At 41.6% G+C, this 22,921-nt stretch overlaps 1 protein-coding gene across 2 annotated transcripts in view; it reads right to left on the reverse strand.

Annotated features, from left to right (window-relative positions):
• Window positions 1-15,578: 15,578 nt before the first annotated feature.
• The window catches only part of KCNJ3 (potassium inwardly rectifying channel subfamily J member 3), a 106,914-nt gene continuing 99,571 nt past the window's right edge, over window positions 15,579-22,921 (reverse strand). For both annotated transcript variants that reach the window (XM_083410580.1, XM_083410579.1), the window contains exon 4: window positions 15,579-21,125. In XM_083410580.1, the coding sequence (XP_083266706.1) occupies window positions 20,533-21,125 (593 nt within the window). In that variant the 3' untranslated portion in view covers window positions 15,579-20,532. The remainder of the gene's footprint in view (window positions 21,126-22,921) is intronic.

Here is a 22,921-nt window from a genome sequence, read left to right on the forward strand (position 1 = left end):
TAAGTCCTTTGGTTCAGGCCTTTGGTTCTCCAGAGTAATTAATGTGTGAACGCGTGGAATATCTGCACCCTCAGGACACCATGCCCCTGAAGTTGACAGGAGCAGGTTGGTGAGGATGGTCAACACTGTGTACCTTGCCTCCAGGAAGTCAAGTTGCTGCCACTTACTGGGAGGACGCCGGGAGCACTGGATTGGCCTCTCTGCTACCTTTCCCTCCCATTACATGGCAGGGCCTCCACTGCTGGGAGGCCAGATGCGTGGTGGTGCCCTTCCTCATCTCTGTCATCTGAAGGCACAAATTAGGGCCTGTCTCCATGACAGACCAAGGTTGACATCCCCATGGAAGGAGTCCTATGCATGGACAGCCATATCCAGATACATCACACGTCTGTCTTGGGAGAACAGCTGGCATGCATTGGCAAGGGGACTTAAATTATTTGACTAGGTCTCAAGTTAATTGAAATGCAATAATTTGAGATTGCTACATAATGCTGCGGCAGAACTCCCCAAAAGATAAAATATAAACTGTATTAAGAAAATTCACTCAAATTCAACTTCCGATCTCGAGCTGACCAAGGTGCTTAAGAGAACTTTGCTGGCTAAACTTTCTTTTTCATTGGGTTGCTTATTGAAAGTGCCTGTGCACCTCTAGAAGTGGTCAAAGAAGTTAAGGAAATAATATTAAAACCCAAAATAACTAAATGTTTTGATTAAAACATTTTAAAAGGTGAAAGCTAAACAAAACTACCTAACAATGAGTGCAAGGGCATCAATAATAAACCAGATGGTTTAACAACATGGCAATGAATTCGAATGTGACAAAAGTCACATCTTTCTTGATAGCCCTAAAGGAAAAAGAGAATTATTACTCAACAAGGAACTATTTTATACACTCTTTCCAGAGAAGCCTGTGGCTGCCAGTTAAGTTATTTTTGTGCCATACACGCAATAAAACTGAATGAAGTCACTTCAAATTTGCCCACTGTGTTTCTTGAATTGTTTCTGTCATGTGTGTGTGTGTGTGTGTGTGTGTGAGAGAGAGAGAGAGAGAGAGAGAGAGAGAGAGAGAGAGAGTTTTTGCTTTAATGTGGTAGGCCATAGCTGTTGATACCACACTGATTTTAAATTATCACCTAATTCCTTCCATCTTCTAGCAATTGTCATTCTAGCTGCTAATTGATTATCCCCCCCCCTCAAAGATCATTCCCCACGTCAAATACAGAAATAAGTGCCATTCTAGGACCCAGGCACAAGGACAGCCCAGTTTGTAAAATGCACTCTTCCGAAATTATTTCATTTTTGCATGGTACTGCAAGTACAAGTGGGAAAAGGTACCAATCTTCCCACATACCTCTCCCCTGCAATAGGCTGTTAATTACTTGAAAATCTGCTGAGGCTGTGGGGAATCACACCTGGGAGTTGATTTAAAGGAACTCTGTCGGTGGCTAATATGTAGAATGAATGTGTACTACTTCTAGTACCAGAGGTAAAGTGGGTCTGAATACCAGCTGCCAGCAGAGCAGGGTGATCCCCCTCATTTCCTCCCTGTGGGCTTCCCACAGTAATCTGGTAAGCCACTAAGGGGGCAGAAGGCTGGACTAGATACTATCGATAATTTTGTAAGCTGTGAGTCTTTGTTTCTTAATTTGACCCTTTTACATGGTTTTGTATGCATTGTTGTATTTTATGTCTTTGTAACTTGCCATTATTTTTATTGATTATAGTTTAGTAATTATTTGTTTTAATGGTTAAGAGTGAATTTCTGGTGTGTGTGTTTTTATTTGCTGATATTTGGAGAGTTAATTTTACTGCACTTTTCTAATGGGTTGTTGAATATTATTTGATCTAAGTTGGTTGTTTTAAAGCTGTGTTTTTATTATGACTTTTTGCATTGGATCAGAGTATTATAAGGTATATGCTTTTTGTTTATTTTGTTGTTGTAAAGCGTCTTGTGTTCAGTAATATAGAAAGGCGGTATACAAAGTGAAATATGAAATATACAGACTGACAATGAGCTGAATGGTATAGCATCCCAAATTTTACTCCATTTTGCTGGATCTGCAGTTTACACCTGAATCATTTCCCCAGTTCTCTGTAAGAGAATCTAAGGAGCCCATAGTTGATTGTAAGAGTATTTTGCAAATTTCAGATAAATTTTGCTTCTCTCATTAAGTATCCAAAAGATGTCATTGGTCTGGTATATATATTTCCTTTCCCACAGTGCTTTGTGTCATATGGGAATAGTAAAGCTGTTGGATAATTAGTGCCATTTGGAGGAAGTTGTCTGAGACAGTATATGCCATATAAGCCTACAAAGTGTGGCACAAAATTCTGGCTGTGTTGCAGTTCCAAAAAGTCATATGTTTCTAATGCAGACATATATGAGGAGGGGAAAGAAGTCATATTGGTAGCAAGAAACCTTGTCCTGTGTGGTTGGGTGGATAAAACAATACATTTACAGGGTTCTAGAGCAAATATAACAACTGATAACTTTTTTTTTTACCAGTGTTAGCCAGGGAATTACCTCTGGTTGGTACACTGAAATCAACCAACCAGAAATTTTATTTATTGCATTTATATACCAACTTTATCTTCCAATGATCTCAAGGTGGTGTATATGATTCTCCACCACCCCATTTCACCCTCACAACAACCCTGTGAGGTAGGTTAGACTAAGAGATGGAGGTATCCCAAGGTATCCCGGTCATCTTCAAGGCTGAGTGGAGATTCGAACCCTGCTCTCCCAGTTCCTAGTTGAACAATCTAACCGTTACACCACACTGGCTCTCTAGAGCCAGTTACCAACTAATCTAAAAGTTTCAATGGTAGCATTTGCCAAAGGAAAGGAAGGACAGTTGCTATTCTTTCTTCAGTGTGTAACAATGCAGCAATCTCAGACCAGAATCGCAAACCTGACACATTTATTATAATAAAACCAAAGGTGGCATAGACCAGATGGCTTCCATATTCACTTGTAAGCGCATGATCAAATGGTGGCCAACTGTGGTTTTATTTTTGTGTGTGATATAACTGCAGAGCTGGATTTCTTGTCTATTTTTTTTTTTTAATATCTTACATTTCCTGGAAGCTTTTGTTGCTTTATATGAACATATGCAAAACTGGGTGATAATGATGCAAAGTTTTCTTTAACTTGGAAATTTAAGAAAGCTGATGAAAGGGCTCTGTTTAGCTTTGATGCTCTATGCTTGCTCCAGAAATTGGTGGTGATTAAATGGAAGCAGATCGTTTTTTAAATAAGGGAAATGCACCCAGACATTGCACTGCGAGCCTCTCTCAGTACTTAGCATCTACAGTGCTTTAGACGTATCATACTAAATAGTGGAAAGTTCATCATATCTCTACAGAATAATTTTGGTGCGTATTTTATTATTCTTATTTTGTGGAAAGGAGATGGCATTGAGCTCAGCCAGTGTACATCAAGCAGAGCTGAGGAAAGCAGACAACCAAGAAATAAAAAAAGCAATATTTCAGCCTTTGGATATTGCAGGTATATAGCTGAGCTACATTGAAGAATGTGAATTCACCCCCTACCCACCTCAGTGCATAGCATGAAATGATGAGAACTCCCAGTCTCATAGCGGCCCTGGAGACATGCTGATGGCAATGAAAACATCTTATCATTCACATAAATCCTTTGACGACCAGGAAAACACGCTGCTACCAATCCAAGCTGGGGGGAATAAATTTTCAGCGCAGGGGTTCAAATTCAGAAGGCAGACACATTTCTCTCTTATCTCCCTTCTGTTTTAAATCATTTGCAGTCACACGCTCCTGGCTGCTGCTGGTTAGATCTCTGTCAAATTGACTGCTTAGGCTGACTGCTCTCTACACAGCTGTCCTAAAAAAATAAAAAATAAAAAGCATGTTCCAGCACATTCCTGGCTCATTATCACCATCCAACTAGATGGAAGTTCTGATGTGGTTCAGGTTTAAAATACCCTGCTTTCTTCTCCTTCATTTTGTCTTCTTGCTTGGCCTATGGGTATCAAACTATAAAGGATGGCTGCTCTCCATGGAAGTCCATTTCAAATCAGCAAATTTTGTTGTCCCTTCTCCCCAGAACCCGAAGCACCTCATTCCAGGCAGTTTTAGGAATCAAACTGATCTGCTGCAGCTGGATCTCCCTGAATATTCATTTCGTTGAAGGCTGAACCTGAACACTGCAAACCCAGAAGTAAGTGTTCCGGTTTACAAACCTTTCTCGGAAGCCAAATGTGGTCCATTTGAGTGTTACTCTTCCATTTTGAGTGTCACACTTACGTTTTGAGTGTTACACTGAGGTCTGTTTGTTTTTGCTATTCATTTTGCGTTTTTGTTTCTGCGGTTTGTGTGTGTGTGTCTGTGTGGAAGCTACTGATTGATTGTGTGACTGCAGTACATTGTCTATTGCTTTCATTTTATGGATCAATGGTCTTGTTAGATAGTTAAATTCATGTTAAATTGCTGTTTCGGGGGTTGTTTTTGAAAGTCTGGAATGGATTAATCCATTTTGCATTACTTTCTATGGGAAAGCGCACCTTGGTTTTGGAACAGACTTCCAGAATGGATTAAGTTTGAGAACCAAGGTACCACTGTATCAAGTTTATAATATGCTCTTCACCGCCCACAAGGCAGGAGTCTGGGCTTGGGGAAGAGGAAGAGTCAGGGATGTCAGAGGCTGGAAGTGTTGCAGGAAGGAGAGGAAGAGGCAGACCCTGAGAGAGCCTGGCTGTTTAGGATCTCCTCTGTCCCATCCGCTGTCTCCAAGGACAAGGGGGGGCTTAAAGCACAGAAGCAGCAGCAACTACCATGCAGGAGAAGTCTCAGGTTGTTTGTACACACTCTGGCAGGCGAGGTAATTTAAGTTCAGGACCCAATCTGGTTTGTACCCTGAATCTGAATCAAAATTCGAAAATCTGAATCTTCAGTCCTCCCATTGAATTACATTAAGAAAACAAAACAGCCATAGTTCTATTTTATTTTTCACATAGGTGAATGAAATTTTGAGACGTGGCAGCCCCTCAAGGATGTATTAACTCTGCAAAATTTCAAGCAGATAGATAAAGCCAAAAGTTTGCTTTTAAAAATAAATAAATAGATAGATATTTTTTAAAAAGTAAAATGGCCATCACATTCTTGTTCTGTCACACCACCACCACCACCATCATAATTTATTATTTGTAACCCACCCATCTGGCTGGGTTTCCCCAGCCACTCTGGGAGGCTTCCAACAGAATATTAAAAATGCCTGAAAAGGGTACCACACTCCTGGTATTTAGGAAGATTTCATACACAGACATAAACACGAACCCATAAGGGACAAGTGTAACATCTCAGTGGGGACGGAATATTTGGCAATAGGAAAGGAACCCATTAAAATGCCGAGGCAAATATAGTTACAATGACATTGTCAGAAATTTAAGCTTTTCTTAATTATCGAATTGCAAAGGACATTTAAATTAGTGCTTGCTTTAAATCAGCTTCAGCTGAAGGAACAGTAAAGTATTACAGGTGAGTACCGCTGAGCCTAGGGCTTGCCGATCAGAAGGTTGGCGCTTCAAATCCCCGCGATGGGGTGAGCTCCCATGGCTCGGTCCCTGCTCCTGCCAACCTAGCAGTTTGAAAGCACGTCAAAGTGCAAGTAGATAAGCAGGTACCGCTCCGGCGGGAAGGTAAACGGCATTTCTGTGCACTCCTCTGGTTTGGGTGTTCCGTTGCACCAGAAGCGGCTTAGTCATGCTGGCCACATGACCTAGAAAAACTGTTTGTGGACAAACGCCAGCTCCCTTGGCCTTTAAAGAGAGATGAGCGCCTCAACCCAGAGTCGTTCATGACTGGACTTAACTGTCAGGGTCCCTTTACTTTTACCTTACATGCACTGCACTTCAGTTCATGAGGTGATTCTTTGGCAATTTACAATGATGCAAGGAAACTGGTTTTAGCCAGCGTAGTGGGTGGATCAATTGTTATCCTACACTTCCCTGTCAGTCCATAAGGGGAGGTCTTATGTTCAACACAAAGTGCCTCTGTAGCTCCTAAAGAAAGAAGCATAATAGGTGAATGATGTGTGTAGTGTAATAATGTATTTCTCCAATAATAGTTTTTGAGCATGTGAACAAAGGCCCAGCTTCTAAAATTCATTAATCCAACCTTCTTAGGCCAGTCCTATGCCCCACTGGGGATGAAACAATTGGATGTAGCTTAAAACCAACCAAGTACAAACCAAAGAATTCTGTTCTTTGTGCATAATTAAGAGATTATCACAGATGTTTCTGCAATAATGTGATAATGGGAAATGGCACAGTGTTCAAACACTCTGGCTTTTTACACAGCCCTTTTTGATGTTGCTATCTTAGTTTTAATCAGTATCAATGCAATTTTACTTCAAGGCATTCCTGTCCTTTATGTTTTTCTTTCTGTGTTGTTTTTTTAAAACTGAATTCTCTGGTTATTCATTCCTTTCTCCCCCCACAAGGGGAAAAAACGGTTCCGAAATTACTGATATGATTACAAATTGAAGGTCAAATCTTAGGGTGCAAAATATGGAGAATTTTTTTTAGAAAAGTAAAACACAGATTATGTAGAATCAAACCCAAACTGAGAATAGTAAAATCAACTGATTCATGCAATAGCTGTGATAGGTGATGTGTTCAGTAATGGGGAAATGTGGCTTGATACAGGGGACCCAAACCTTTTGGTCTTATGGGCACATTCAGAATTTGGGGAGAACACAGTGCGTACGATCACAAAATACCTGCAATGTGGAAATGTCCATTTGCAAAATGGCTGCTGTGGTAGGTGCATCCAGTCAAAAAACACCCATTTCTATAAATCTTCCCCAAAAAACAACCACAACCACCACCCTCTAAGTGCTAGGCAGAGGTGCTATTTAGGCCCCCAAACACAAAGTCATTTTTTTGGGGGGGACAGCAGCTCCCAAAATAATTTTTCTTCCACTTTCCCAGAATGCAAAACACCAATCTTGGAGACAGAGAAAATTTTCTCTCTGTATTCCAGGCATACTACACACAGAACGCAGTTCCCACCCCCAATTTCTCTCTATGTCAGACAAAACACCCATTTTATAGATGACAAATCTCTCTCTCTCTCTTTCTGCCAGCCAACACACAGCATTCCCATATTTCTACCCGCCCATATCACTCATACATACCTGTCCGAAACAGGCCCTGGGTGGTACATCTTTTTTCTCTCCCCCCACCCTCCAGACTGCAGCTGTTACGTTTTCTAATTCCACCCCCCCACACACACACACACCATTACTTACCTTTCCTCCTAACACTGAAGCACAGGCACAGCCTCCTCTTGCCTCAGCTGGTGGTGTCCAATCAAAACTGCACCCTCTCTTCTGATGCAATGGCACCAGCCACTGGCAGAGAGGACCATTCTGTCTCCTCATTTCCAAGTCTGCCAGCCAATCAAAATTGCACGAGGGCCTAAACAGGCAACATGGCAGGAAGCCTGAACTGTGTGGCCATTATAATTTTTGAACTGGCGAGGGGAAGATTAAAGAGGTTGGTAGGCAGCCTGGTAAGCCTCTGTGGGTACAATAGTGCCCTCAGGCACCATGTTGGGGACCACAGTTTACTAGCTGGTTTATTGTTAAATACAGGTGTTTGCTTGCATTTTGGGTGTCATGGACTGATTGGACACAGAATGGTGGAAGGAGCTGGGGAACAACCAAGGGGGAAAGGCTCACAGCCTGGGAAGTGGTGTTGGGACTGCAATGAGTGGTCACATGGAGAAGAGGGAGAAGCCACTGAAGGACCAGGTGCGCAGCCTGGGAGTCATTTTGGACTCCCAGCTGTCCATGGAGGCGGAGGTTAATTCTGTGTCCAGGGCGGCTGTCTACCAGCTCCACCTGGTACGTAGGCTGAGACCCTACCTGCCTGCGGACTGTCTTGCCAGAGTGCTGCATGCTCTAGTTGTCTTCCACTTGGACTACTGCAATGTGCTCTATGTGGGGCTACCTTTGAAGGTGACCCGGAAACTGAAATTAATCCAGAATGTGGCAGCTAGACTGGTGACTGGGAGTGGCCGCCGGGACCACATAACACCGGTCCTGAGAGATCTGCATTGGCTCCCAATACGTTTCTGAGCACAATTCAAAGTGTTGGTGCTGACCTTTAAATCCCTAAATGGCCTTGGTCCTGTATACCTGAAGGAGCATCTCCACCCTCATCGTTCAGCCCAGACACTGAGGTCCAGCGCTGAGGGCCTTCTGGTGGTCCCTCATTGCGAGAAGCCAAGTTACAGGGAACAAGGCAGAAGGCCTTCTTGGTGGTGGCACCCACCCTGTGGAACACCCTCCCTTCAGATGTGAAGGAAATAAGCAGCTATCATATCTTTAAAGGACATCTGAAGGCAGTCCTGTTTAGGGAAGTTTTTAATATTTAATGCTGTATTGTTTTTAACACTCGTTTGGAAGCCGCCCAGAGTGGCTGGGGAAACTCAGCCAGATGGGCGGGGTATAAATAATAAATTATTATTATAATATTATTATTAGTCAGGGAAGAGGTGTTGGAAGCTGAAGAGGTAACAGGGCTCAGTGAGCTGGGAAAGCTCAGTGAGCAGAGAATCAGAGGCAGAAGCCGAAGCAGGAGGGTGAGAGGAGGGAGACAAAGAGGCAAATATTATTCAGGCTGGTGAAAAGTTATGGGGTGTCTCCTGCTGCTGCTGTGAAAAGCTCTCATCCACCTTTGTCTCCCAGAACCAGAAGAGGCATGAAAAGGGCAGAGAGTTAGCAGGCAGTGTCTCCAATTGCTTGAGGACAAGCCTTGGAGAGGAGGGGACAGGCAGCTGTGATGACACAGGGACCTTCAGTCCCAACAACTGCTTCATGGGGGCAAGACCTACCAGAGATGAGTTTCTGTGCTCACTGGGCCTGACATTCCTGTGCAGATTGTGTTCTTGCTAAGCGTCAAGCCCAATTTTCATGGTGTGATTTACTGCTGGCTCGCTCCTGGCAACGGGTTTATAATGTGGAACATAGGGAGTTAGTTGCCTTATTCAGAGTCCGACCATTGGTCTACTGAGCAAATGTGAGGTTGCGTAGTGCTGGCTGCTTTCTGCCTCCTATTCCACCTCCCAGCACTAGAAGCTAAGGGCAGGAATGCCCTTGTCCTGTATCATCTCACCATGGTGGCTGGTACCCTTCTGAGGCCACGGCCGCTGGCTTTAATAGCTTCATTTTGACATCAGCTATTTTGTAGACCATTTTCTCTAAAAGGGAGATTGAAATATTTTAATCAACAAAACATGTAAGTGAATACATAACAGTGTGATCCTTAACACATGTAAATGAATAGATAAGTGTGATCCTTACTCATAAGTAAGTCCTACTGGATTCAATTGGATTTACTCCTAAACAAGTGGGATTAGCCTGGCAGCCTTAATCATTACATGCTGTTCTGGAAAAGTCTCACTTCACCACACAAATGGGCAAGAGGAATTAATTCTGTAAGTCTTTGGATCATCCCTCTATCTCTCTATCATCTATCTATATCTCCAATAATATAGATTCATACATCTGACATTTTCACTTTGAGAGAAATTAAAATGATAACATCGTGAACCACTTACAAGAAGCCTAATTTTGAGCCTAAGTACTGTTTAAAATGAGTGCAGTGCTGGTTTTGTTAATCTGTTTACACCATTTCCAAGTACAGGATGATTGCTATGAAAAGCACTTGAAATATTACTCCAAAGATATGTGCATAATCTCCTAGATGAAACACATAAGACTGCTGTATCACAGTCTGGTGTTGTTGTTTTTAAAAATAATCATCAGGGTGACTTCGTGGAAATAGATCAAATGTTTTTTCATCTTTATTATCAGTTTCCCAGAAGAGTTTGCTTGTTGATACAATCCACAATTGCAATTTAAATTACCGGTATGTTCCAGGCTAAATTTTATTTTAAAAAATGCTCTTGAGCAATCCATTTTCTGAAGGAAGCCATTTTCTATGTATGGCTCCCCTTCTAAATCGGATCTCAGCCCCACTTCCTGCCACACATACAACACAGGTTTTAGAGAGGAAAACGATTTCTCATTCAACCTCTGCTCTATATATTTAGGACAACAACTAAATTCATAGTCATCCCTATGAAAATGGTAGTCTTTATTTATTATGAAAACTGATAATTTCCTGATTATCTAATATTTGATTAAACTAATATTAGTTTTCATAGTATCATCAGTAGCGTTTTTTTTACAAGCACACCCTAGAATAAGTCATGGCTTAGCATTTTATAGAACACATACCCTAGAAAAGTGCCAAATCATAAGAATGATACTACATTGTTACATATTTTTATCAGCTCAATCAGCTTTTGAAAGAAATAAGTTCCAGATTCTTCATCTGTCATTGCTGCTGGAATCCTGTCTAAATTAACTTTTAACATCCGCTGGCACATTACAGTCATTATCACTGAGACTGGCAGAAAGCAGTCAACCAGTTATTATCCAATTATTCTCAGCAAGAAATCCTAGGGTTAAAATTCTGCTGTTTGTCTCTTTAGCCCAACAGTGGAACTCACAATGCAGTCGAACTCTTCAGCCAGGCTAGTCAGGAAATGGATGCAATTAAATGCAGATGAATTCTTGTGCCAAACCTAGTTTGGTTGCTTTTAAAATTGATGCTTTGCCCTTGCTGTGTCTGCAGCATCCATTTCTTTTGAAATCAACTATGTAATCCATTTCCCCCCATAATGAAAGTTCATAATTCTGCTTTTGTGCAGATCCTATTACCTACAGACAACAGCCATTCCTTTCAATTAAAGGTTTCAATACAGTGTGTTTAGGGGAGAGCACTCACAGGAGAAAATGTGCTCTCAACCAGCAGTTAAAATCAAGCTTAATACTTTTTAAATCTTGCATTGCCCAAACTGGCCTAAGCAAATAATTAATTGTACTGATCAGAGGAGGAAAAGAAATGGATTCGGATGTTCATGATACACCAATTTATTACACATACACACTTGATGTTATACCACTTTAAAACACTATACAAAGTTCAAAATCTGAGGACTTAAAGTGGTAAATAGAAGTTGCTAGTGACACAACTTGTGGCAGGGAGAAACTCTGGAAGCTTGAAGTACAGCAATGTAACTCCTTGTACATTAAAACGAAATATCCTGCCAGTCACTGGAAGGTCAGTTTGAGCCAATTAACTCAAATGAGCTTTAGAGGGTATGGGGAGTGGGGAAAGGGAAGAACAGAGGGGGTTGCCTAGAATAACTTTCCCTGCATGGTTTTTATAAACATTTCTGTACCTGCCTCTCCATCAGGAACATGGGAAGCTGCCTTATATGGAGTCAGGCCCACCTGGAGATGCTGGGGACTGAACCTAGAACCTTTTGCATGCAAATGAGGTGCTCCACTACTGACCTATAGCCCTGAACAGGATCCAGCAGCTGCATCCCCTCCACCATTCCCCTGCCTGAATACAGACCAGATTCCCTCTGCCCCCAACCAAAAACAATCAAGGAGATGGAGGAACTCCCCTGTCACTTGTATTCTTGTTTCAGTTTTGCCAGGGCCTTTCTGGCATTTTCTTACCAACCACATTGGTGCAAATGCTCAGACTTCACACAAATGTAATCAGGGCTCCCCCCCCCCCCCGGCAGAACACGCTGGAACTCAGTTCCACATCTCTCAAGTGGGCTCCTTTGCCATTATAAGAGAACAAGCGAGGCGTTCATGGTGAGTTCCGGCACTTCTTTATATATAAAAATAGCACTATATGCAATGTTGTAAAGCTGGAAAAGGTGCAGAAAAGGGCAACGTAAATTACCAAAGGGCTGGAGCAAATCCCTGATGAGGCAAGGATACAGCTTTGCAGTTCTGAGAAAAGGCTAGTAAGATAAGGTGTGATAAGAGGTGTATAAAATTGTGTGTGGCACCGAGAGAGCAGACAGTGAAACGCTTTTCTCCCACTTTCGTAAATACTACAACTCAGGGACATTCAATGAAGCTGAATGTTGGAAGATGCGGAACAGACCAACTAGCACATGGTTCGGCTATGGAGTTTGCTCCCACAAAAGGTAGCGACGTCTACCAGTGGCTTTAAGACGATTGGACAAATTCATGGAGGATAAAGCTTTCAGTGGCTTCTAGCCATGATGGCTATATTCCTAGCTCTACTGTTGAAGGCAGCATGGCTCTGAATGCCTAGCTGCTGGGAACTGCAGTTGGGGAGAGCGCTGTTGTGCTTTGGTCCTCATTGTGGGCTCAGGAGCCTCTGGTTGGCCCCAATGAGAACAGGATGCTGGTGGAGATGAACCTTTGGCTCTTACGTTCTTGCATAGGAGCTGTTTCCAGTTGTGCTATTCCATGTGGCTGCCGTGAGCGCTTCTTCATTACACATCACACCTGCCTAAAGGCCTTTTGCTTCCATGGGATCATCTGCTTTCATACAGAATGGCAACATCTGATGTGGCAACTCTTTTATCAAAAGCACAGATGTATTTTGTTGTGGGAATGATCTTCATCAGTTGCCCCTTGCCTAAGTTCTGGTATACTGTGGTATACAGCAGGCCATGGGGGAGAGGCAGAGAGGCGAAAGGCTGGGCAGGCAGGTGGGCCTGCCTCATAGGAGGCTGAATAACATCCAAATGTGAAATGGTATCTGTTTGAACAAAGTATTTGCACAGCATATATCCATTATACTTATTAAGCTCATGATAAACAAACTTTCCTTTTATTTATAGCTGTCCTTCATAGTGTAGAGGACATTTATTTATATATTCAGGTCTTTGGCACTGGACTCGTATTTTCAAAAGACTTGAATGAGTTTTATAGGACACATTTAATTTCATTTGCAGATGATAAATTGGCATGTTTATTTTGAGATATGTGCTGTGAAAGCGCAGTGGAGTAAGGAATAGAATTCTTTAGTGTGCTCCTCTATTCAGTCTTGTTACAGATTTATCAAATGAACAAGATGCATGTGCAGTCGTACCTTGGAAGTCGAACGGAATCCGTTCCGGAAGTCTGTTTGACTTCCAAAATGTTCAGAAACCAAAGCGCGGCTTCTGATTGGCTGCAGGAAGCTGCAGAAGCTCCATTAGATGTTCGGCTTCCAAAAAAAAAGTTCGAAAATGGGAACACTCACTTCGGGTTTTCAATCATTCGGGAGTCGAAACGTTTGGCAACTAAGCCGTTTGAGATCCAAGGTACGACTGTACTGCAAGGAAATGTTCAATATAGGTTGGTATAAAGGCAGACTATGAACAAGTAGTACAAGCATAAAATAAGCTGCAGGTTTACTTCTTTGACTACTACTTCCATTAAATAGAAGCAATGTGATCAGGACTTGGTACCTAACAGCTGTCCAAGGAACACAGAAGAGGAGCCATAGGTGGTCCTACAAACATTTGAAGTTAATAGAAACTCAGTGGTTTGCAATAAATATAAATGTCTTGAATGTGATCAGAGGTTGCTGCACCCTAGATTACTGTAATGGTCTCTGACCATTAGCTCTTTGGCCAATCCTGATTATACATCAACTCCATCAAAATGAATATGATTGCTGCTTGCACAGCAGATCAGCCAGCAATGAGTTTGGGAAAGTTGCTCAACAAGTTATGTGCTGAGAACCTGGCTGTTCAGCACAATTTAAAGCAGAGTTCTTTTCCTGTATTTGCCAAATATATGTAAAACACTTGGACAGAATAAGGAAATATGGCTGCTGATCATAAATTTTGAACAGAAAGGTAATGAGATTAGGGTTCAATATTATTTAGTATGTTTCCTCAATGAATTGGCAGATATGGTCTCTAGTTCCTTTTTGGCTAGTATCTTAATATTTTTACTTCTGTTTGTTGTAATGCTTGTTTTCCACTACTAGGTGTCACTATAATGCTGATTACTAATCTAAAAAGACTCCATCAGTAACAGATAATAAACATATGCTCACAGAACAGCTTGTACTTGGACGTAAGCCCCTCATTTATTAAGAATATGGTATAAGCCAAATTCTGAGGCTATTTCCAAAGTCTCTATGCAACTTTTAAAACAAACTGAATATTCTTTTGCTTTTTTTTTTTTATAAAAAAGTCGATAATTAGATAAACTAGACAAACACTGGTGTTTAAATCCAATAATTTTCTGAAAGTTTAATATAGTTTTAGATAAAACTGAGCTTGCAGTATTAATGAGTACAAGAGTTTGTTAATTTTTTTTATATTATCCAAATAAAGTTGTACATTTATACAGTTATAGAGTGCATGCCAGAAAATGCAATTACTTGATTCTAATTTGAATATGTACAATTTACAATATAATTCAAGCATAAATTCAGCAGTCAAAAACACAGACCTGCTGTGCAGTCAAACAGAATTGTCTTGGTAGCATAAGCACTAGGGCCGGGCGGAAAAGCGAATGATGAAACCAGAGTGGCCGCTTGACTAGTAAAAAAGATTACTAATGAAAAAATATACAATCGCTTAAAAAAAAAAACTTCCAAATTTTTTTTTATAACCACTCTTTGATGTATTGATTAAAAGCAAATATATTTTAATCTAAGTACACAGTGCATGCTGCAGGGTTGGCTAAACAATCTTAATTCCAGCAGAAAAAACTATTTTAGCTTAATATTTCAGGTCCTTTGAATAAATTGAAGTTAACTTTTTTTTGAACACCATGAGATACTGTGCATCCTCACAAGTGACTAAAGAACAATCCTGTTTCTGCGTGCTATTTTGCACTGCACAGAGATTGCCTTGTGCTGCATAGATGAGTAACTCCTCTTACTCCTATGCAAACTCAGATCCTAACACATGATTAAATAGTAGACAATTCATTCATTATTAAAGTTTCAATAATGAGGCATGGATAAAGTTAACATTTAACCATGAGACGGGCAAGTAGCACAAAATGTCCAGCCTCCACACTTAAATACAGAGAAGTGGCGTTTTTTCTCCAAGAAACAATGTGAGTTCTTTAAGATGTGTGTACAGTATGCCACAGAAATCAAATTACATATTGCCAAAGAGGCTCTTAAGAGGTGGGTGTGGAAAAAACCAGTGGCGTAGCGTGGGGGGTGCAGGGGGGGCCGGCCGCACTGGACGCAACATCTGGGGGTTAGGGTTAGGGGGCGCAAATCCACGGGTTAGGGGGTGCAAATTACTTGCCTTGCCCTGGGTGCTGACAACCCACGCTACGCCACTGGAAAAAACTGTATAAGTTATTCACACAGCGGAATTCTGGTCACAAGACGGGTTCTCTATTTTTTGCTGTGTTTCTTCGCATGGAATTACAGACACAGTGAAATGAATTGACAGTTTGAGCTTAAAGGTCGAACAGCATGCATTTCAATTCACACATTTTAAACTAGTAAACGAAGTTGGAAGAAAATGCAAAGCTTGTACAAATACAGCGTGATAGACACATCTCCTTGTGTTATCTGGGTTTCACCCCTTGGCTCCACAAGCAATGTGGCATAGTTTCCTTTTCACTGCTTATAGTTTACAAAATGATTGACTATTTTCAGGTTTTGGTAGATCTGCTATTATTTTTGCCATTGAGCTATGAATTGGTCACTCATTCATGGTTGTTGTTTTTCTTTTTTCCAAATGGTTCAGAGCCCTTTTGAGATGCTAATGTATATATGGATTCATATTTAGCTAAATGTGTGTCATTTGAATAAAATAACTTTAATTTTCTATTGTCCCACCAACACTCAAAACATACCCCACCCCAACCAACCAATTTTCAGGTAATTAAAAACAAATGGCTTCACACAGAATCCAAAACTTGGACAGATTTAGTACTCATTGGTTTTAATCAACCCTGTTTTGTTCCACAGAATAACCGCTACATACTATACAAAGAATTGAAAGAACAGCGATGAGGGTGATCTAGAAGATATGCATCAACATGGCACTGCTACCAGTTATCTTATTATCACTCAGGGTGAGTCCATTTATGCATGTTGAGCACTTGATGGCAAGATCTAGAAATGACTGGTATGTCTGCAACATACACTCCTGCATCTTTCATCCTGCCTCAGAGCAAACAGAGGACACAGTGATTTGGGTCCAATGGGGCAACCATAAGAGGGAGTCCAAATTTCTGCTGATCCCCTCTTCCCACCACAGCATCCCACATATGTCACATCCTTTCTGCAGTGTATTTTTTGGATGCATGGGGAGACTGCCAAAGGGAGAGAGAAATAGGAAATCCCTCTTATGTGAGTGGTTTGCTGCAACTGAGCCAGAACGTTTCGTTTGTGGATGTTCACAAGTTCAGGTGAAATTCGTCAACTGATGAGAGATCAAGTGGTGCACATTCATCTGTGGAATTAGCCCTCTGTTTGTAGTACTGTACTTTAAACAAATAAAAATTGCTCAGTTCAGATAATCAGCACAAAACCTTTTCTCCAGGATGTAAAAGACAATTCCCATCTATGTTGCATTTGGGCTCAAAGCAAACGGGGGGGGGGGGGGTGGTCTGGCAAATTCTCCTAATATTATTTGCAAAAAATAAAAATCTAACATTTCCTTTATTTTTCAACATTATAAATACAAGTCCAAATTAAGAGCAAACTAAATGTTTGCCATTCAAAAACTGGTATACCTCATGTTGCGTCTGCTCCAGGTTACGTCTTTTCAAGTTGCGTCCTGCGGCAACCCGGAAGTACCGGAATGGTTACTTCTGGGTTTCACCGCTCGCAAATGTTTAGCAGAAGTGCTAATTCACACTGCGTGCATGCGCAGACGCAGCGCTTCTGGATGTGAACGCTTTGCGTTGCGGACGTGCCTCCGGGATGGATTACGTCCACAACTCAAGGTTCCACTGTACAGATCACGGAACTTTGCTGTGTTCTGAATTTGTTGTCATTTTCTTTCAGATCTACCCCATGACAGCAGAGTAAGATCTAGTACACAGCTAGCACTGTACTTCTGTTTCTCTTGCTGCATTCCCTAATTTCATATTTTGGCAAACTGAGACCAATTTTAAAATCGGGATCTGCAACTGAAAAGAGGGCAGAGGCAGTGAACTTTTATTCTAGTTGGACGCAAGCCCTTGGGATCACCTAGTGTGTCTCTTTGAATACTGGCTAAATTCATGCATTGATATCAATAGTAGCATTTTTGTTTTGTTACTTAAGATGATCAGTCAAGCCCCAAGCATGAAAAGCAAGGGCAATATATTATTGGGAAAGTTTTGCCCTTGGCCAGATAATCTCATTTATTTGTCTTTCCCCATAGCATGTAGAACCATTTCTATAATTAAGCCAGCTGGGTTTTATTAAACATTTTCCTGGTCCGACAGGCACCTCTGGCATGATTCACCTTGATCCCTGATGTCTTATGTGTGCAGCACACTGTAAACGGAATTATTGTAGGCTATATATTATGGGCTACTTGTATTACTCCAATTAGCAATCCTATTCTTAGGACTGTGGCTCTTGTCTCAGTGCAGGGGAGGTTCAGCTTATGACTTCCAGGCGATTATTGAACACTAATGCTTCAGAATTATATGAATTTCACAAAACAATTGAACATGCAAGATTCTTGTTAACTAGGGGGGGAAAGCCCCTAAGAGCTCAGTGCTATATTTTGCCTTGTCTAAGATTGCAAAGAACAAAAGGCTTGTGCTTTTATAGCTAAGTTTCTCCTAAATAGGAATTGGCAGAAACACCTCCTATTGGTTCCCCTACCACCATTATGGTTGGGTTTCTGTTGAAGTTCCACAGATCATGACAGTATCTGTTGGGCCTCCAAGAATTCTTCATCCTGGCTTCTGTGCACCCATCAATGCTGCTTTTCAGCATTGGGTGAACCCCCATCTCAACGACTGATTTCTTTATTAGGTGGAATTAAACAACCCCAACCCTGGAAAATGAAATTTCCTCTGAATTTCCATTCCGCATCTGAATGGAAAATGAAATTTCCTATGCAATTCTGTCTCCTGCCAGGAACCTCTGACTTAATTTCCTATTTATTACAAGAAAGGTGATGTGCAAAATTCGTTACCATTCTCCTGATACTTTCAGCATCGTTTTGGCTGCTACACTGGCATGCAGAGGCAAGCACAAGGGATCAATACTTGTGTTGCAACATCGATGGCTCCTCATTGGATGACTGGATCGTTACTCCTGAGTTTGCCTATTCTGCTAGCAGATAATGTCAGCTTTGGACTGGGCTAAAAAGGTGCTTTAAAAAAAAAATCATTTTTGTGCACCAAATGGGAGAGGCCCGGGGTCATTATAGAATGGATGCTAACTATGCAATATTTTTGATGATGCAGTCTTGGCACATAGTCACCATTTATCTTCCTCTGCTTTAATTTATCTGATGATTATTGCCTCATAAGGCAAAGTTAGTAGTGTGAGAAAGCACCCTAAACTAACAATGCTACACACCTTAATGCAGTAGCCATCATAAAAAAAAACCCCTTCCAGGTAGATTCAGATGACCAGGAGCCTTGCAATAGATAGTGAAGTACTTACCCTTTGTGAAATGGTGATAATGCTAGGCAAAACCATAAACCATGCTTTCGTCGTTACAGGCAGTGGTAGCTAACATAGTGCTCTTCTGACAATTTTTGACTACAACAGGCATCCCCAAACTCGGCCCTCCAGCTGTTTTGGGACTACAACTCCCGTCATCCCTAGCTAACAGGACTAGTGGTCAGGAATGATGGGAATTGTAGTCCTAAAACAGCTGGAAGGCCGAGTTTGGGGATGCCCGGACTACAACTTTCCCCATCCCGGCCAGCATGGCTAATGATCAGGGGTGATGAAAGTTGTAGCCCGACATCATCTTGAGAACACTACACTGGCTACCGTTGTTAAAGTCAAACACTTCTCCCAGGATTTTAGATGCTACACATTAAGTTTCTAAGCAGTTACTGAGAGGCTCTCAGTTGTCTAAATCCAACTTTATTCTAACTTGTTCTTCGGAGCCTTGTACAAGTTATGGAAAGAATAATAATCTATTTAAGTGCAGCCTTTTCCAAACTGGTGCCCTCCACTAATAATAATAATTTTATTATTTGTACCCCACCCATCTGGCTGTGTTTCCCCAGCCAATCTGGGCGGCTTCCACAAAGACCAAAAATACACTAAGATGTCACACATTAAAGATGTCTTCTTAATGTCAGGTAGTTGTTTATCTCTTTGACATCTGAGGGGAGGGCGTTCCACAGGGCAGGCGCCACTACATATTTTGGACTACAACTACCATAAGCCCCAGGCAGCATGGCCAATAGTCAGGGATGGTGGAAGATGTAGTCAAAAGCACTACAATCCCCAGTAGGGGATTGGTGATTTAGGCAAGATGAAGCAATCAGCATAATAAATCTCTTTTTGAACTTTACTTCACTCTTAGAGCTTGTTTCATATTATTCAAGCTGTCAGCAGAGGATGAGACTCTTAATCTCCCAGGGTTGTGGGTTTGAGCCCCACATTGGATGAAAGATTCCTGCATTGCAGGGGGTGGGACTAGATGACCCTCGTGGCCCCTTCCAACTCTACAGTTCTATGATTCTAAGCACCTATCACTCTTACATTCTTTGGGTTTTTATGCACTGTGTCTAAAATGGAAACCTGTCCTTATTTTGCACGCATTAAGCCCATTGCACTTTGTTTTGTTTAATATAAAGCATGGGTTCAGGGATCTCTGTAGCTCTCCCTCCCAAAGAAGTGGAGGAAACTGTTAAAAGTAAACAATAAAGTTAGGAGATTAAGGCTAAAAGTATTGGCGTTCATTATTCCTAATACTGATAGCCTGAATCTAACAAAGAAACATGCACTTTAACTGTCTGAACGAAACATCACAGTTTACATCAGGAGAGTAAAAAGGTACTGGGCACGATTCAGCCAACATGAAACATTTATAATTTCCATTGATGGAAATAGAAGCCATCAAAGGTCTTACTTAAATTTTAAGAAAGCGACTGCTCCAAATTGTCCTTTATGTGCACTTCTGCATAGTTCTCCACCTACAGGGGGTGGGGAAAGGGAAGGAGGCTTGGCAGCAGATGACCTCTCCACATGCTGAGAGGCTGGGAAGATTGCAATGGGCAGATGGATCATGCCTCAAATGTTTAACTTTGGCTGGATTGTGCCCATTATAAACAAATGTATAACCTGCCCTGTTAGTAACCCACTTGGATGTTTTATCTACTACTTAACGCTTAAGAAATATAGGAGAATAACACCCCATTTACACTCCTCGCCCATAATATACAGTATAAATATAGTAAGAACCATGCCATAAAACTATATGCAAAATTTGCACACTATTATTGCATGCTTGTGGTGATATTACATGCCGATTAATATTAGCTTGTTAGCTTTCATATGGTCCTATACTGAAGTTCATGTATTTTATTGTATAATTCAACAAGAGTCCTTAATTTGGGGGAATACAGTTGTCCCAGAGTGCATGTAACTCTTAAGGAAAACCAGTCATGAAATGCAATTTTCAACGTGTTTGCTTTCCTGCTCAATTGGATTGAATGGCAATTCAAACTTGAAATAATACCTAATATGTCTGTTCATGTTATGTAAACCGATCAGAATTCATTTTCCTCAGTTTTGGGGGGAGGTTTCCTTCCATTCTACCTCCTCCTCCTCCTCCGGATAATCTTTGAAGTTTCGGTGGCAAGTCTGCCATAGACTGGCTCATAGGATCTGACAACATTTTTGTGGTTTTAGATACCAGTTTCTCTTCTGAGTTGCCAGGGACAGAACTTATTCGCTGGAGTTTCAAAGGTAGGTCCCCCATGCTGTAGGCTTTTTCCGAAGTGGTAGAACTCATCCTCAGCAGTTTTTTAGGAAAGTCATCCCTTCCAGTCATTTTCTGCAGTTTTGACGGTAGCTTTGTACCAATGTCATCTATGCCATCTAGACATTCTACAGAATTATTTCTTTCTTTACTGTTACTTACAGCTGGTGCTATTAATGGGGAGGACATAAGGAGCATTTCTTCCTGTTCTTTCACACTGTAAGGTGCTGTAGGGACTTCAAACGTTGCATGGAACTGGGAATAGTCTACTTTGAAGAATCCTTCCTCTAAGGAAATAACAGGGAAGAAACGATGGCCCCAAAGAACTTCATCTTCTGTGTAGGATGTTCTGGCTTGACAAGTCATCCCTACAAGTTCAAAGGCAAACAAGAGCTTGGTCAGAAACTTGAAAATAAAATGATTTGGTTCATATTTAATCCACTAGGTCTATTTACGACAGTGGAACATGGCAATGATTCACATGACCACATGAAACTAGCTTCCACATATAACAGAGCAGCTTGTCATGAGGATTCAAGGCATGGTGCAGGCTTCATCAATTGCTGCCCCACCCCAATAAATGCATAAATATTAATCACAATAAGAATATATTATTAATGCACAGCTGGCATATGGCACTGTACTTTTGGAGACTCAGTTCATGCAGTAATGTGCTGAAATCAGAATTACTGTTACCTAGAATTGAAAATTGATCAAAAACAAAGAAGTCACATACTTATTGAAAGGAGAGGAGAGTCACATACTTATTATATGAAAGGAGAGGAGAGTCATACTTTGGTTAGAATTCCAATCAGCGGTAGAAAGAGAGAGATGAAAGCCAGGAGCAAAATGGTGGCACCTTGAACCTAGATTATGGATGCAACAACAGAATTTCTAGGGGCACTTTTTTACAAGAATTCAAAGCTGAAAATGAATCAACTGCGGCTAAAATATTATGTTCATTTTCCACATGATCTGATCCTTCCCCCGCGGGTGGCGCTGTAGTCTAAACCACACAGCTTAGAGCTTGCCGATCAGAAGGTCGGCGGTTCAAATCCCCGCAATGGGGTGAGCTCCTGTCGCTCGGTCCCTGCTTCTGCCAACCTAGCAGTTCGAAAGCATGCCCAAAAGTGCAAGTAGATAAATATGTACCACTCCGGCAGAAAGGTTAACGGTGTTTCCATGTGCTGCTCTGGTTTCGCCAGAAGCAGCTTAGTCATGCTGGCCACATGACCTGGAAAAACTGTCTGCAGACAAACGCCGGCTCCCTCGGCTAGTAAAGCGAGATGAGCGCCCCAACTCTAGAGTTGCCCATGACTGGACTTAACGGGCAGCATCCTCCCTGACAGTAGCCAAACATGGCTACTGTAGTCCCAACCATGGGACATTTTGGAAACACAACTAGGCTGGCACAAGAGCTGCTCAAATGACTTTGTATACAAGCTTGGTAAAGAAAATGTTACAAAATGACTGCTGGGGAAGACCTACTGTTCACCTAAGAAAACCCATCACTTGGGGAGGAAAGATACATGCATGCAATTTATATGCAAGTGGGATTTTTTGTAATTATTTTCCAAATGAATATAAATTATATCAAAACCCAGTTTTTCGCCCACTCTTAAATTTTGTTTATGAAATTATCACATAAAAGAACAACATAGCACAACAGGTTGGGTAGAAATTAATTTTAGACACAGAGCAATTACTCTGAGTAGTAATTACTCTGAGCCTAGGGCTTGCCGATCGGAAGGTCAGTGGTTTGAATCCCCGCGACAGGCTAAGCTCCTGTTGCTCAGTCCCTGCTCCTGCCAACCTAGCAATTTGAAAGCATGTCAAAGTGCAAGTAAATAAATAGGTGCAAGTAAATAAATCCGGCGGGAAGGTAAATGGCGTTTCCGTGTGCTGCTCTGGTTTGCCAGAAGCGGCTTCGTCATGCTGGCCACATGACCCGGAAGCCGTACACCGGCTCCCTTGGCCAATAAAGCGAGATGAGCGCCGCAACCCCAGAGTCGTTCGCGACTGGTCCTAATGGTCAGGGGTCCCTTTACCTTTACCTTTTAGTCTTGCCAAGCCAGGTCCTTTATTTGCTGCTGTTCATTAGTTATAGCTACATTGGATTTGGGCTATTATGCCAACAAGAGGACCATCAGCTCCAGGCTCTCTA

The sequence above is a fragment of the Podarcis tiliguerta genome (assembly GCF_965153285.1).
Source record: "Podarcis tiliguerta genome assembly, chromosome: 1".
Classification (NCBI taxonomy): Eukaryota; Metazoa; Chordata; class Lepidosauria; order Squamata; family Lacertidae; genus Podarcis; species Podarcis tiliguerta.